Genomic DNA, 17,698 nt, shown 5'->3' on the forward strand with positions numbered 1-17,698 from the left:
CATTTTGTTTCTGGAAGCTGTACCTTAAGAAGTTTTAAGAATGGGCACAAATTACTGCTTTATGAAGGGGAGTACTATTTAAATAGTACATTTAAGTAGTTGGAAATGACTGATATAATTTAAAATTATCTGAAGACTTGGCATTTCCATTCTGCAAGTGGGTGGCTAATATGAAAGACTGAGTTTGCATTTATCGAAAATATACCAATTTTCTGGATTCAACCACTTTGTTGTCCATAGCCTAATCTGCTTTTCAATTTTGAAAGTTTGTTTAAAAACACATCAGAATTTATTCACTTTCTGACAATCCAAGTTTATCTAATTACGATCACCTCAAAATTCCCCTTGTGATCTCTGTTTCTGTTTTGTCAACAAAGGTAACAGTCGTTTGTGTTCAACATGAAACTAGAGAGGCTCAGAAACTCAGAGCTCTGTAGAAGACTTAAGACTCCTCTCTTTGGTTGGATCTTTAATGCAAACTGTGAACCAATTTGTGTTTTAACTATATTTTTCCTTTCTCTTTCCATGTTTTAGTTTTTATTTATATGTAACTCAGCTTCAATGTGGATTTAGATGGGTTCTAAATAAATAAATATTGTTTGAAGAAGTAATTTTATTTCTGGATAAAGAATCTCCAAACATTGGGCATAAAATAACAAGATATTTTAAAATCTTTTTAACAAGATATTCTATAAAAGTGTCCATTCAATTTCGCCAAAGTACTTTAGCCTGGAGGACATACCTGTGTAAACTGATAACTTGGTTGTTAAGTAAAGCAGTCATTAAGTGAAAAACTGACTGTGCTTATTATTTTAAAATGTGATTTTAGGATAATGTACTAACTGGCTGTAATGGCAAATATAGGACAGCAAAAGAGAGCTGCTGCAAAGATTGTAAATGTGAGCATTGATTGCAAAGTTATTTTTTCACCAATATTATAACTGAATGACTGTTGTCTAAGGCAACCATGAAGTGAGAATTGCCTGTAATCAAATCTGCTGTTTTTCAGAACTAGAGGGCTGCCTTCCCCTTCCCCTTCAAGAAACAAATGGCTACTATTCTTGGTTGGTTGAAGATTTTTGAGAATTTTGTTTTTAGTAATTCTGAGACATAGTTAAAAGCGTATGCCATAAACTTGTTGCTGTATCTTGAAGATTGTCAAGTCTGTGTAGAGCTCAGCACTTGGTTATTCAATCCTAACATTAGAGCAGCAGACGCTTCATTTTGTATGTGGTTCAGGTAGTCCTCAACTTACAATCATTTGTTTAGTGACTGTTAGAAGTTATGAAGCTAAAGTGGACCAAAACCGAAGTGGGGGTTCGATTAAAATTTTAAATTGAGTACTTGTACTTTATATGCAAAACTAGAGCAGTTTTGAATGAATTTTTTAAAAGAAATGTATATAATAATAATTAATTAATTAAAATGTATTAAATGTATATGCTGCCTGACTCCCAAACACTCTGGGTAGAATATATTTGGCAGGGGGATATATGCAAAAGCTAAGAGAGGTTTCAGAGATCTCTGTTGTGGTTGGACCATGCTGCAGAACAACTGATGGGTGCACTAAGTGCAGACCAGTGTTTTTATAAGCTTGGCACCTTTAAGATGTATGGATCCAAAATTGCTGGGAAATTCTGGGAGTTGAAGTCCACATATTTTAAAATTGCTTTGCTCTCATGGCAAGTTGCAGAAACTTTATCAATTGGCTCTCGCAAGCTGGTGTAGGCTGGCTTTAGTATACTATTAAATTTAGCTCTGGCCTGAAGAAGGAAACAGAAGTGGTGAAACGGTTGCTGAGCCTTGGGAAAGTAGATGGAGCAAACAAGAAACTCAGAACAGCCCCACTTTCCACTGACAATAAAGTAGCCTTCCTGTGCAGTCTTATTTCTTGACCTGGCCTATATTGAAGGGCTTACAAGGTACATGGACTAAATCTTTTGCAGCCTCAGAGCTGATCTAAAATATGTGGCTGTCACAAGAGAAAGATGGCAGCCAATATCACAAAACACCACTACTTCTTCTCATTTGGTGCCTGGCATCCTCTCGCCAGTATCTGCTTCCTGAGGTAATTGTCATATCTTGCCTAACAGCAAGCCTGGAACTTGGAGCTGCTGTCATAATATATCATAGGGAGGTGCTTATAACCTGTTTGTCTAAGTATTATAAATAAATCAGTAAGATGAGAAAAATTGAGTATAAGAAGAAATGTGTGTTGCTTGGCACTCACTTTTCTACACCCTTGAAATGCTTCTGGGGCATTCACATCTAATACAGGTTGTGTTTAGGATTGAACGTTATAGATTAACGCTCAGGTGGTCAAATCAAACTTTAAAATATGGAATTAAGTAGGTTTATTTAGCCATTCTAGCTTTGAAGTGAAATACATACATTTTGAAAGTGGCAACGTGATTTTCTTGTCCCTTGCACTTTTCATGCCTCATATGCATGCCTTCTACAAAGCTTGTATGAGTTTCCACCAAATGAATAATAATAAAACAAGCTATTTCAGTGCTGCATGGAAAAATGTGCATTTTTGATTTAAAACTATTAGAGGGTCATCTGTATACTTCATCATATGGCTTGCAAAAACTAGATTTGGAACTAAACATTTATTATGTCATATGTAGTGACTTACCTTAATATCTGCTCTTCATAACCTAATATCTGTGCTCTTTCTCTTTCTCTCTCTCTCATCTATCTATCCACCCATCTCTGTCTCTCTCTCTCTCCCCTACCTACATCCATCCATTTATCTATCTATCTATCTATCTATCTATCTATCTATCTATCTATCTATCTATCTATCTATCTATCTATCTAATTTATCTATCATTGCTTTTAAAAATGCTTTGCAATTCTTTTGTCTCAGGATAGATAAATATTCTATCTGCAGTAAGATCTGAGAAGTAAAACTAACAATCAAATGAGATGTTAACTTGGTAGGAACATGGCAAAACTCAACTTGGAGAATAGCAGATGCTTTCCATTTGCAGTTTAGCCTTTTCAAAGCTTCTTCTCAAAGCTAAGTTTCTGTTGTACACATCAGAATTAAGATTTTGCTACACAAATGTGAGTAGCTGAGTCTTAAGAACAGACGATATAGTTCCCAGCATATTTTGATAAGTAGTTATGGTAATGAAAGAAAGCCAAGAATCATTTCATTGTTTAAATTTAATTGTTTTAATTAAATTTATATGCTGCCATCTCACTATCCATCAATCTGAACTTTTTCACCATAACTTCATTTCTTATATTGTATTTCTGTTATGGAGAAGCTGTTTTTCTTAGCCCAACTTGCTTTGTAGTTAGACCTTGCATCCCAAAACTGTACTTTAAGCCAGTGTTTCTCAACCTCGGCAGCTTTCAGATGTGTGCACATCAACTCTCAGAATTCCTCAGCCTCATGTTAGGGACCTGAATTCTGCAATCTTAAAGTTACATTGCTTGAGAGATGCTAGTTGTTAACATCTGACATAAAGTAGTACTTAATCAGTTGTTGCAAATGGGAAAACTAAGTTAAATTACAAATGTAATTTTCTAAAAAAAAACAAACCCAAAACCCAGTGTAATAAAAGTGAATAACTAAATAAATCATATTTCTAAAGCCTTCCAGGTAGCCACTTGGCAGAATGGAAGGAGAAGAAATCTTTAATAATAATTTTTTTCTATTCTGTTTCATTTTGTTTCAAGCCTGCATCATTTTTCCCGCAATAAACAAAGCATCAATTTAAAGAAAAAAACACTTAAATCATGGAATATATATCTTGGTCATGAATATGTTCTGGTTCCTTTTTTCTGAGGATGGGGATCCTATGGCCCTTCCAATATAGCTGACTACCAGCTACCCCAGCACCCTTTGGGGCCAAAAAGTTCCCCAATCTTGATTTAGACTCATTGTATAGGGTAAACATAATTCATACAGTACTAAGTAGCATATAAAGAGAGCAACAAAGATCTTCTTTTGGGTGAGGCCAGGGTCAGCTTATTGTACAACCTCCCTTCTCCTTGAATGGGTTCTTGTCCTCTGGAACCCCTTTTAAGATGGGGTCTTCTGCAGCCATAGATTCTATAAAGGTTCTGTGTTCTTTCGCTGTCTTGGAGATCTATGTGGGGAAAAAAATGCAGTGTTTCATTTCCTGAACTTTTGATTTCTGATTTACAACCTCTAAATAATAGAGAATTAATAGGGAACCTTCCCACGGGAGAATAAGCAAGTCTTTCTTTCATTCTTTCTGCAGCATTGTGATTCTAAATAAGGGCTCAAATGTACCACCTTTAACTGTTTCAGCTTTTTGTAAACTCAAAATGACTAATTTCTGAGTAATTAATTTGCTTCTTTTTGCTACTGCTACACTTCACTCTGTTTTCTCAAGTTCTAAATATACAGATTCAAAATAAGAGTTTAATAATGGAGATATTTGGCACATTGGGAACAATCTTCCTTGAGACAAAAACTTTTCTATGACTAGTATATGACTCCTAACTTCTTAAGAAGCCAGGTTTTTTTATCCTCAAGTTTCATATGTGGCTGCTTTGAATTTGGATTAGATCATTGATCATTCAATACAGTTATATTTCTTGATGGCAAATTTTTAATAACTGTACATTCTGCTATGATGTTTATAGCATGTTTTTCTGTTGATTCTCCTAAATAGTTTTTAACATAGATTGTATATTTATGTCCTAAAATATGTTCACAGAAAACATTTCTTGTACAAGTTGACTAATATAAAATTTGAAAATTATGTTTGCACAATAATTTAACCTTCCAGTTTGACTAGTTGGTGCCATAATGTATCAAGTCTCAGTTCAAAGTATTTGGTAGGAAGATTTTTGAAGATTGTGGAACAATGTGAATTTCATTTTTTTCTGCTCTGTGCTAGTGATATTTTTCCTCATTGTGTCACATTGTGTCATTTCCTCATTGTGTCACAGGATGGCTTCGTGAAAGTCTTTAGACAATGAGGAGGTTCATTTGCATCCTACCATGGAGATGGAAATGAAGATATCATGCCGATTGCCACTTGACAACTTTATCAGAAGAGGAAGAATGCAGAAGCACTGATTTTTTTTTAGTACAGAATAAGAGGAAGATGCAGAAGCACTGATTTTTTTTTAGTAGAGATACACCTGAAACCCATTACCATTTGTCTTTCAAGCTTCACTTCCTTCTTCAGTTGATCTAATTCCATCTGTTTTAGCTCCTTCTCACTCATATCCTGAGCCATTATGCTCTGTAATACAAATACCAATCCATATTAGTCTTCTTGGCAGAAACAAGCCATCTGTCAATCAACTACAAACACAGTCAGTTATGCTTATTAAATCAATCACAGTTAAACAGATGTAAACCTGGTTGACCTCTTACTTTAGCCCCCTCCCCCCTCAACCCCTTGGATTCCCATGTGTCTCCTATGGGAGGAATAATTCTGGAGGAAAGAATAATACATATTTAAAGCAAAAGCAATGAAATGATCAAAATGTCCACTTCTGTGTTTTGATGCTGAGCTTCTTGGCCTCTAGTTTTGTCGCTTGCTAATTCTCTGGATGATCCTTCAGAGCCAAGGGATATCAGCCCCAAGATCCAATCCTTCCACAAGGAATAATGAGTTACTGACCCTCAGAAACAAAAATCAAGTCTAGGGTTAATTCCAGAAGAGATAGTTGTAGTGTTCTGCTTGTACATATCCTTCTTTTTCTGCCACTTCACTTTTTCATATGATCAAAAAAACCTTAAGAGGACAGGATAATAGTTCTTTGTCTTGAATTAGACAAAGCTTTCATTCCTGAATATCTAGCTATTTTCATGAAATTATTTGAGAAAGTCCAGACTGTGACTGCTCCCAGTTTTAAGCTTAAGGCATTTTCCTGCTGCTTCCTCAATCTTTTTAACCTCTAAATAAATCTTATTAAGGAGGGGAAAAAACGAATTGCTGCACACTGAGTTCTGACTGAAAACATTAGAGCCTTGTTTGGCTGCACTGAAAGAAGAGGAGGAGCAACTAGAAGATAAATGAGGCAAGAAAACATACTGTATTCTTCCTAGGAGTGGCAAAGGTGAAAAGAAGTCAATAGTGGTTCATTTCACTTTTAATAAACCCTGGCATCTAATTACTATCTGATATAATTTGAGCCTTAGCCTAGGAGCAATATGAGTTTGTTTCAAGGCCATAATGCAATCTTGACAGTTAGGATTTTCAATCTTATTAAAAGAAATCTATGTTAAACCAGTTCTATAGTTAAGAGGCTTATCCAAAATCTTGTTAACTGCCACATGCTACTCTGATTAACATGGACCAATTGGTTTTATGACCAATCATTGTACTCTAAAAATGTAATTTTGCAGCCTCTGAGTCTGAGAGTTATGTGATAATAATGTGGTAGGGTCAATGAACGAGTTAGGATTTGGGGCATTTTTTTTCCATTAGTGTGATATGTTTAGACACTACAATGAGCCAAAACCCAACGAATCATAATATGGCTTACTTGTAATCATAATTTAAGATTTAGAATAATTTAATATAAACTTCTTTGGCTTAGGGAATTGTCTGAATCATCCAGGAAAGTTCAGGATCTCTTAGTAAAACTAAGGAGATTCTTTTAAAGGATTGATCTCAGAAATACTCAAGATAAATCCAGGACAAGATAAATCTAGATTCTATTCACTTTCAGTTACTCCTCATTGAGTAACCTTGAGCCAGTGATTTTTTCAACCAATCTGCTATTGTTATTGTGAGAAAAAATAGAGAATGGGGACAACATGAACTCCCAAATGAAAGATGAGATTAAAGTAAGCAAACACCTTTTCCTTGAGGAAGGTTACAGCAGTTAAATTGGTAAGGTAGGTAAGGTTTTAGTGTACATATACCACAACCATTGTCTTGTTTTCTGTTTTTGAGTATCTTCTTTGAATTTCTTATTGTAATATATTGTACATGGAGTTGCCCTTGAAAATAACTTGGATAATTCCATCTGCCCAAAATTCGGCAGCAGAATTTTGTATGAGTCTGGATGTTTCAATCATATCATAAGATTGTTTTTATTTTCAGTCTAGTTCAAAATGCTGGTCTTAATCTGAAGTCCTAAATGACTTGAAGCTAATTTTCTTTTAAAAAAGATTCTTTCCTTCTACATTTACCTACCAGGACTCTAAGAACTCTTCTGAAAGACTCCTCAGGATGTTCCTGGCAGTTGTGCTTTAGCAGAAATCTATCTGGAAAAATGGTACTCCATGAGGTAAATCTGAACCTTCTGGACCCATCAAAGATCATTCTCACCCTGATTAGTTTTAATTTTTTAAATGACTTTCACTAATGCTTATTTTTCTGCTTGCGTGTTGTTTTGTCATTACTAGTATTTTGATTGATTTTTATGCTTTAGTTACTAAAGTTTAGTATTTTATTAGTTAAATTGAAACAAAACTGAAATAAATCCAGAGGATGATGATAAGTAGGTGAGGAAATAAATAAGCAAACACTAAAGAAAAAAAAAGATGGTGTTATCATAAACTTGATAACTTTTTGCTTATTCCAATTCATGAAGGAAAAGGGGAAGGGCTGACTCTTACTGGAACACCAAAAAAAAAAAAAAAACCACCCAGGAAATTTTCTGAACAAAGCAAGAAGTATACTGTATACTCAAGAAGTATACTCAAGAGCTGCTCACATAAAGAGAGGTCAATTTATGGACCATTAGCATTAGCACTTCTATGAGTTTTGAGCTGAGCGAGCATGGTGTTTAAACTGGTTGTGATATTAAACACAAATGCTCTATTAAAGATGTCTGATGGGCAAGTGTGGGATGCAGTGGCTCAGTGGCTAAGACGCTGAGCTTGTCGATCAGAAAGGTGGGTAGTTCGGCAGTTCGAATACCTAGCACCACATAACAGAGTGAGCTCTCGTTACTTGTCCCAGCTTCTGCCAACCTGGCAGTTCAAAAGCATTTAAAAATGCAAGTAGAAAAATAGGGACCACTTTGGTGGAAAGGGAACAGCGTTCCCTGCGCCTTCGGTGTTTAGTCATGCTGGCCACATGACCACGGAAATGTCTTCAGACAGCGCTGGCTCTTCGGCTTTGTAACGGAGATGAGCACTGTTCCCTAGAGCTGGAAACGACTGGCACATATGTGTGAGGGGAATGTTTACCTTTACATGGGCAAGAGTGAATGTTCTAAGCATAGGTACAATTTATCCCATGGTCATGATCACAATATCTTTGTATGAGGAATCACATGAAGTGAAAACAGAATCTTGTTTTTACAATACAGAACAGGTGGAAAAAGCATTGAGTTGCAAGCTAGAATTGGTGCGGCCTCAGCTTAGATCAAAATAGGTCAAGCTATTTTATCAGCTCTTATTTAAAAAAAAAAAACCTTCAGCCTAAACTAAGTCTTTTTGCAGTTATCTTTCCATGAGAATATGATGTTCCAGATAAAGAATTCCTTTCCTTTGATACTGGCTGCTTAAATAATTTGAATTATCTTACTTTGAAATACTACAGGGACATATTGCAAAGCAGTTTGTGAAAGGGATAAATAAAAAAAGTTCCAAATGTTGAATATTGGATACTTCAAATTAACAACTCGAAGAGATGGCAAAATTAAGTTATCTAATGAGAAAATTACACAGAGGCTTTTGTAAAAGACTGAAACCCATTTATGGATTTTATTTAAAAAAGCAGAGAAAAATAATTTGATGATAAAGTTTTTATACATTAAATAAAGGGAGATAATGGAAAATTTAAAAAGAAATTATAATGGTATAAAAGAATAAGAAATGATTAATGATCCCTGAGAAATGCAAAAGATAGAAGTAGACTATATTTTTAAGTTCTTTAGTTTTGCATTCGCACATTCATGTTTTTGCTTATGTTTTTGTATTTTAAATGTTTCTTTATATGTAGATTTTAATAAAGTTTATTTAAAAAGCCATTTTCCAGTTTAGTAAATCTGCAAACTGGTTCATACCTACCAAGAAATCCCACCACTGTACTGAAAAAGAAAAACTTTCTGGGAAAAAAACAATGGCAAATAAGTTCAACACTGTTTTTTTTTAAAGTATGTGACCCTTAATCCAGATAATTGAGCTTGACTTTTAAAAGAGATTTTATTCCTTAACTCTAGGGAAATGGTTTAATCTTTTTTTAATCTGCATATATTAGTAAGGCAGTTGTTTTGTTTCAATTGTCTCCAATTTAGTACATTCAGTATATGTTAGAGACCAATTGTCAGTCAAACCAACTGACTGTGGTAGCTAGAAATAAAAACAGTGGTCAAAATCCCACAATTTTGGGAAGTTCCAAGTTTGGGAAGGATGCTTTATGGCTTTATATGAGTAGAGGTGAACACATATTCTTTGTTACCTTCTTAAGCAGAGGAATGGGAATATACAGATCTATACACAGGTATATTTTTGCCTCAAGGAACATTGACCTGTTTTTGCAAAACAAATCAGGAATAACATTTTTATAATCTTGTTGCTATTTGGGGAGTAGGAGGTGAGAAGTTGCCCTTCACTAGACTTTTTCCATCCATAAGATCCAAAGTTATTTATTTTGCTAATGAATTAAGCCTCTACACTCTCCGGATGGAAGGTAAGCCTTATCAGTATTTTGAAGACTGAGGATGACAATGAAGGTTAACACAGACTTTCCTCAAGGTCACCAAACAAAATGAAGTGAGACACTGGGATTCGGTGTGTCTCAATTTTAGATGCAAATTGTTTCAGGTACAAATCGGCTGTTTTAACTCTTTCCACCTCTTTTCTAAATTGTGCTTTTTCAAAAGACAACTGGATTTATTTTTTCCTTGTGGAAAACATTTCACCTGTCATCCAAAAAGCTTCTTCAGGTCTGGCGTGAGAAATGAAACATCTTCCTCAATGCAAAAATAAGTCCTGTTGCTTTTTGAAAAAGCACCTTTCAGATAACCTGGTTGATTAATAATCTCCATAGACATTTTCTGTCTCCTTTATTTTTCTGAGATGCTTTGTGAATGCACAACCAGAGGTGAATTCTGTTTTGGTGTCTAGATTTTGGTTGAACTTAGTACAGCATATAATTATACGATGAGAGCTTTGCAGAAATGGTAGTTCACACTGAAGTTTGAAATGTGGTGTTTACAAAGACGATGGTTGTCTGAAGTATCACTGAAATGTTATTGCCCTCCCAATCAGAGACAATACTTTAGAACATCTTGCATTCTGTATGGAGATGACTATTAAGCCATCCTGTAAGTCACAGCCTCTTGTAAGGTTTTCAAGCGTTTAGTTGCTAGAATGTGTGTTAGAGCTTTTGTGTTAGACACTTATCTTAGAGCACTGGCTTTCAAACAGTATTCTAGGAATAGGGTCCCCATAGTGGGAATTGTGAGGCTCTGAGAATCATTGCAACATAAATGATTTATTAAAGGCTCCACCCAAGAATCTGGTCAACTAACGGTCAGCACTAAATTGGTACTAGATAAGTCAGTAGAATTCAAAGGGCGTGGATTTCTTGTGATAATGCAAGGACCCTACACCAATGATGCATTTTTATACCACCTTCTAGTTCTGCCTGCTTTCTCCTACAGGAATTAGTTATTAGAATGTCAATCCTGTTTCAACAGGAGAAACTGGGACTGTTTTGGGTGGCCAAACCAATATAACCTGATTTGATATCCTTAAACTCCATCAACTCATCAGGCTGTTCCATGCGAGGAGGGAGCATTGTGCAGACACAGAAGAGTGCTTTCTCTCCTCACCCTCCCACAGTCCCTAGTTGACTGAGGGAACTGACTCAAATTCCTCCACTCCCTGTGACGTGCTTATTTACATTTGATTTCTAATTTCCAATTGACTTGATATGGACTGGACAGGAACAGACAAAGGGCCAGCTGTGGCCTGAAACCATACAATACCCAGATCTGTGTTTAAAGAAGGTTCCAAAAATCAGTAGAAATATTAGCCATGATTAATTTGTTCCACTAATTTAAGTGGTTTTCCCCTAAGCATAACTAAGTTTGCTGCTGATTAATGTTTTTATGTCATTCCATCTTCCCAAGATTTCAGAGCAATATGCACAATTCTCTTTCCCTTATCTTTATAACTAGCAGATTATATTGGGGTATCAAAATATTTCCCAGAATCTTTTGCAGCAAAGGTCGAGCTCCATGTCAACGAATGTCTCGATACAAAACAATCCCTGGTTATCCTCTTCTCTGTTGATAAGCACATTGAACTTCCTTGGCAGCAAAAATAACTCATGGCTAAATTTAACTACAATGTCTTCATATGTCCCAGAATTATGTCCTGACAGCAGACCAAATATTCCAAATTTTGAATCCAGGGAGTGGCAGAGGTCTTGTGAGTTGTGAGCAAGGGATTTCTGATGTCAACATGAATAACACTTCTTGAATTAAACAACTAGAAAAAGAAAGGCAGAATGAACATCCAAAAAGTGAATGGTGGGTATTGAATTGAACTGAAGTAGATAAGTAGGAAGATAGATAAGAGGTAACCATTTACACTGTTTTCATTCCTCCTGCTAAGAATCTTTGCTGTTATGTGCTGCATTACATGCTGTTTTTCCTTTAGTGGATTTTACTATTTGGACACCAATACTGATTGCAATCTGCTTGAACCTGCTAAATCAGCCAGTGTTCCTTGTGCCAATGCCAACAACATATACAACAAGGGTAACTGACAGCAAGACTGATTGAATAATAATTGACAAATTATCCCAATGGAACATTTACTTTTCAAAATTCATATTTATTATATGGGATTATCATCAACATACTGATCACCACAAAGAAAGGAATAAATATTTTACCATTCTTAAAAAATCCTAGGAAATCATAAGTGTAGCACCAAGCTTTGCTCAGATACTAATGTTTATGCAAATCTTTTGCACTATTTGTGGAACACGTTATTATGGAAGTAATGTGATACTGGCCTTCTGTATTAAGGAATACGTTCCTTAATACAGAAGGCCAGTATCACATTACTTCCATAATGTTGAGTCTAGACTAAATGGACTTCGTAAGGTAGACTAGAACTGACTGAAAATTTGAATTCAGGTGTTCTGTGCTACACTGTGAACCTTTTTCCTTGATAGTACAAGTTGTGATTTGATTTTTGTGTTATGTTGGGATGGAAGTGTTGGTACCTTTGATGCATGCTTATTTTGATAATGCAGGTGGCAGGCACATAGGAGTATATATCTGTAATCTATTACCATCATGTTCCTTTCATGTTTCTGTAAAAGGATTTAGCTTTTCCATCCCCAAATCTGAGTATAAAAATGTTTCGGTATACATATCGCAGTTTATGAATTTGCAGAAAAGAATATATTCCTAAATCACTTATTTATCTGCAAATTTCTTTTGAAATAAATTAGGCTTCTATCCAATAAATGTGTACAGAGTAAACTCCTATAAGTTCGAATGAGCTTTTCCATGGCAAAATAACCCATTCTGTGAAAGAAAATTAAACTTACCTTTTTTGATGTGTTTTTTCTTCCAAACTATCCAGGTGCCTTAGATATACATTTGCCTTAACTGGTGAGACAAGATATTCCGCCACCTCCACTGTTCTGCTCAAAAGTGTTTTTGTAATTAGATAGGAGCACATTTTGGTACTGATTGTATTCTGTCCTTAATCTGGTAATAGGCTTAGCATGTTGGAACAGGTCAGGTGTTCAGAATTAACCTCAAAGTCCAAAGTAAGCTCAGACAGATGGCATATTTGGGAAATTTGATCAGTACTCATCAGAACGATAAACAAGCATATGATCTAAATAATGAAAAATTAGGTTTGTGACTTTGATTCCCATTGAATGAGATTGACTGATAAGTTTACACATCTTTTTTTAGACATTCATCCTGTTTCCTCTAGGAAAATTAGTGAGAATGAAGCATCCCTCAACTGAAGTTCAATTCTTATAAGCTTGAGTGGATGCTTCCTTGTGAATTTCTTGGTAGCAATGCATAAATTATTTATTCTTGCCTTCTTTGTCAATGCTTTCCAATTTAATCTACAGCTCTACAGTTTAGTGATGATCTTCCATTCAAATAGTTAACCATTCTGACCCTACTTAGATTAACCAAGCTCAGCTAGTTGTGCTATCCGATATGATAGAGATTGTCTATGTACCCCAAATCTACTGCCAGGATTGACTCTTGGAATACATTGAATAATTAGAAAATGACCTTTCAGCCAGGAATACTGCATTTATAGTACCAATTCAATTATCATACAATGTCACTACATAATTAAGTTTAGGAGGAAGTGCTTCCAGTCATTGTGTGTAGTTATATGTATAAGGAGTGTGCGTGTGTACGGGGAGGAGGAAGAGAGAAAGCTATTCCTGTGTACTGGTTGGATGAAGGTCAAATTCAGGTTAAATTTGTGACACAGCTTCTCTCTGGCATTAGTCTTCTAAAGGTACTTAGTGGCTTAATGTGAAGAGAGCTAAAAAGGTATCAGGAGCACAATGAATTCCCCACATTTTCACCCAACCTTAGTACTCCTCCTATTTTATCAGCAATGTAACATCCAAAGTATCTAACTTTTTACTGAAATTAAATCTTTTCATGGACACTAACTCCTTATTTAATGACAGGAGATTACAGCACACCATAAATCTATATTGTTAGAACCTGGGCAAAGCCATGGTCTCAGTTTACCTCAGCAGTGATATTCAGTAGCTAATTCAATAATATAGATTTCATGAAACATGACTTCTTATTTGTTACAGAGAAAGAGCAGTTCTGCCTACTCAGCAGCTTTTGATACTGCTTTTATGTGTGGATGGAGCCTATTTTTAGTTGGGAGTGTTTATAGTTTCCAACAAAATGCAGAAAGAGAACCCTAGCTTTTTTTTCTTTAATGGAGATCTGAATCCTAGAAAGTTGTCCAGAGACATTGTCAGAGTATTCATTTATAGGCAGAGACTTAGTTAACAGAGTCAGCGAATAGACATGGTAACAGACCAGCCAATGGCAGCTGACCTGGAAAGTGAAACTGGAAGTTCTCTCTGTCTTTTTTGCTGGTGCTGCTGACCTGTTGCAACATGTTTCTGTTTGAGTTTGCTTCATGTTGGAGGAATCTACAACTGGTTTGTAAAATTTACTTACTATGTTTATAAAGATATTAAATGAAGCATCAGCCATCTGTGTTTATTTTTCTGGTGCTGAATTAACACTGTAAAACTCTGAATAGACATCAACACCTTTAAGATACAGGTTTGCATGTATATTCTCAAATCTAGCAGATGCTAATTAAAATTGGTGTTAAGTACAAAGCAGTTGTGGGACACGGTGGCTCAGTGGCTAAGATGCAAAGCTTATCAATCAGAAAGGTGAACAGTTCAGCAGTTCGAATCCCTAGCACCACATAACAGAGTGAGCTCCCATTACTTGTCCCAGCTTCTGCCAACCTAGTAATTCAAAAACATGTAAAAACGCAAGTAGAAAAATTGGGATCACTTTGGTGGGAAGGTAACAGTGTTCCGTGCATCTTCAGCATTTAGTCATGCCAGCCACATGACCATGGAGACATTTTCAGACAGCACTGGCTCTTCGGTTTTGTAATAGAGATGACCATCGCCCCTAGAGCCGGAAATGACTAGCATGTATGTGCGAGGGGAACCTTTCCCTTTCCCTTACAAAGCAATTAATTTATTATGATGATGTACATAACAACATTACCAGAGAAGGGATGATTTAGTACCTATATTTTGTTTCATCCTTTTTCAAATATTTCCCCATTCTTTGATTCAATTTAGCCAGAACCACAAAATGAAGACCATGCTTTCAATATGATTTACCAAGAGGAAATTTATAGTTTGCCATAGCTGCTGAAACTGGGATCTTAGAATACACATTCTGTTACACATTTCAAGACAGCAGCATTATGCAAAGCACAGAAAAGGGGGAGAAATATAGTAAGCCAGGGAAGTTAAATGCATAAAAGCAGGAGGAGGGGGGAAAGGGATGAGGAGGAGGAAGAGGAGGGGGAGATTAATGCTATGCACCATCACTATTTACAATAGCTTTCTGTATCCTTTGAGTCATCATACAATCCATCCCACATAGACCACAGATTATATGGGTTCTTAACCAACTAAAGGGCAGGTATCCGCTCTATACATGTGCATTCAAGTCCCCAACCAATACACTTCTAATGTCACTATAAACCTTTTTATCCATAGATAACAAACAGGACATCACTCTTGGTGTAATTGAAAAACTTGCTAGGCATTCCATTTATATTCACATGTGTTACTTCTTCCATATCCTACTGTTACTACATTCAGCAACTACCCATCAACTCCGTATTTGTGCAAAATACTTTATAATTAAAACATTTTATATAAATCAACATATTTTCTTTCTTACGTTTTTGCTGAAGAGTCAAAAGCTGGCCTATATCCCTGCTTGGCACAAAACCCTATTACACTTCCTAAAATATGCTTATTGTTTAAGTCTTCTAAACACCTTCCCAGGTACAGTTAACAGTCTAATATCTCTGTAGCTTTTGCATTCACTCTTGCTTTTCTTTTTTGTCAGATACATAAAAACTTCATACGTATGTTAAACAAATCACATAGCCACACCATAAACAACCCAGCTTAATATTTCAAAACTTCCAGTCGAGCTATTTTCTAAGGGGTCAAGCTATTTTCTAAAGCACCAGACAAGGAATAATGGATGGAAACTGAACAAGGAGAGATTTAACCTGGAAACAAGGAGAAACTTTCTGACAGTGAGAACAATCAACCAAGAAGAGATTGGACTGCCATTTGTCAGAAATGGTGTAGGGTCTCCTGCTTCGGTGGGGGGTTGGACTAGATGATCTTCCAACTCTGATTATCTGTTATCAGTTACAATACCTATTGGCAAAATCTCACAATTTTTAGCATACTTTCATCCATTCTTCCTTGGACACTAAGATATGAACTATTCGTTTCTATTCTACTTTTCAATTTACTGTCTCGTTCATGTCAGCCTTCAGTTTGTTTCCTTTTTGCTCATCAAATAGTCATTCTCATTCATATTTCTACATTATTCACTAGATTTGCAACTATCATCACATTGTGGTTTCTTACTTTCATATGCACATAGATTACACAATTAGTACTTTATAAAAATGCTTCTCAAAACTTTTCCTTCATTAGTCAAAACCATTTATCGGAAAGGTCAAATTTAAATGTTCCTGTTTGAGGAAAGAACTTGAATATTGTTACCCAAAGAAAAACCATGTTTTTGATCAATGCATCAATGTTGATGCACTGCTTTATAGCATATATTTTAACTCTTTCTTAATTAAGGATAAATTTCCAAACAGTGAGAATAATTAATCAGTGGAACGATTTGTCTCCCAAAATTGTGGGTGTTCTATTACTAGAAGATTTTAAGAAGAGATTGGACAGCCATTTATTGGACTAAAAAACCTCCAAGGTTTCTTCCCACCCTATTATATTCTAAGTTTTATAATTAAACCTACATGTTTGCTTTCCTGCATTCACTCCACCAGATCAGAAGACCTTTATTCAGAACCACTGTATCTTGTGCTTTGTCTGAGATTCACAAACATAGAGCACATCCTTCTTTCATTTATACAATTAGAGTAATTTACTACTTATTCCTTAATAGTCCAACCTTCCATATGTTGTGGTCATAGTCAGATGGACCCTTAGATATTGACTTCTGTTGCCATCAAAACTTTGGTCAGTCAAGGCTTTCACATAATGCTTTTAATAAAATAAAGGTATAGCTTAAATTACTAAGAGTAATTATAACTGTGTCACATGCAATATTTCCTGTCAATGAAAAGGATACTTCTATTCAGTGGAACATTTGAGGCAATCTGTCAAAACCATAACAAGAGCCCAGTTTTAACTCAAGCATCTTCACAGCATTCTATGCAACCTAGACTAACCTATGTCTGTATCCCTCCCATGTGTCAGAACAATACAGTATGGTCCCAGGAAGTAAACATACAGAGTTTCTTAAAAAGAAAGCTTCATTGATGTAGTGGTCCTCAACTTACGACCACAGGGGCCCCAGAAGTTTTGCTGTAATTCATTGTGCTCATAATTTGAGGCATCACAGACTCACTTTTAGAATAATGTTTAGATTCATAGGTATAAAATGAGTCACTGTGATCTTTAAATAAATCAGATAGTTGTTAAGCAAACTCAACATATCCAATTGGCGTTTTTTGCCAGAAGCCAACAAAAACACGACAAACAGGCAAAAACATTGCAAATCGCAGTCATGTTAATATGGGATGCTGCAACTGGTTGTAAATGAGCCAGTTGCCAAGCACCCAAAATGCTATCACATGATTATTGAGTCCCTATGTGTGTGCCAGTTGTAATTTCAAGGATAGGTCATAAATATATATATATGTATATATTTAAGTTTCTTGTAACTTTGAATAGTACTTAAGTGACCAGTCATAATTCAAGAACTGCTGATACCTTCAGTGTAATCAATTCAAACTTTTCATCTTCAAATGTGACTAAATGGTCTGGTAACATGAAAGAGAAATCATCTGAGTAAGTATGGGAGCTGAGAAGAACCAATGTTTATCAGCCAAGATATATAAATGTGGGATAGATAAATCCAAAGATTTAAATATGAGAGCTATAGGCATCCCAAGCCAGCCATAATGACAGAACAAAAGTACACATTTAGAGAGATTACAGTGCAA

At 35.6% G+C, this 17,698-nt stretch overlaps 1 protein-coding gene across 3 annotated transcripts; it reads right to left on the minus strand.

Moving 5' to 3' along the window:
• Positions 1–3,544: 3,544 nt before the first annotated feature.
• Positions 3,545–12,610, minus strand: GNGT2 (G protein subunit gamma transducin 2). Of its 3 annotated transcripts, XM_087917389.1 has the most exons (4): positions 12,477–12,493; positions 7,146–7,216; positions 5,148–5,237; positions 3,545–4,106 (listed from the first exon to the last, which is right to left on the minus strand). In XM_087917389.1, exons 3-4 carry the CDS (start codon positions 5,229–5,231, stop codon positions 3,981–3,983), a joined length of 210 nt encoding a protein of 69 aa, XP_087773515.1. In that variant the 5' UTR covers positions 5,232–5,237; positions 7,146–7,216; positions 12,477–12,493; the 3' UTR covers positions 3,545–3,980. The 3 variants fall into 3 exon arrangements, with proteins under 3 accessions (XP_087773515.1, XP_026566725.1, XP_087773516.1); XM_026710940.2 differs by lacking the exon at positions 7,146–7,216 and having other exon boundaries at positions 12,477–12,610; XM_087917390.1 differs by lacking the exon at positions 7,146–7,216 and having other exon boundaries at positions 5,148–5,288; positions 12,477–12,576.
• Positions 12,611–17,698: the final 5,088 nt, after the last annotated feature.

The sequence above is a fragment of the Pseudonaja textilis genome, chromosome Z (assembly GCF_049901715.1).
Source record: "Pseudonaja textilis isolate UNSWEBS1 chromosome Z, rPseTex1.2, whole genome shotgun sequence".
Classification (NCBI taxonomy): domain Eukaryota; kingdom Metazoa; phylum Chordata; class Lepidosauria; order Squamata; family Elapidae; genus Pseudonaja; species Pseudonaja textilis.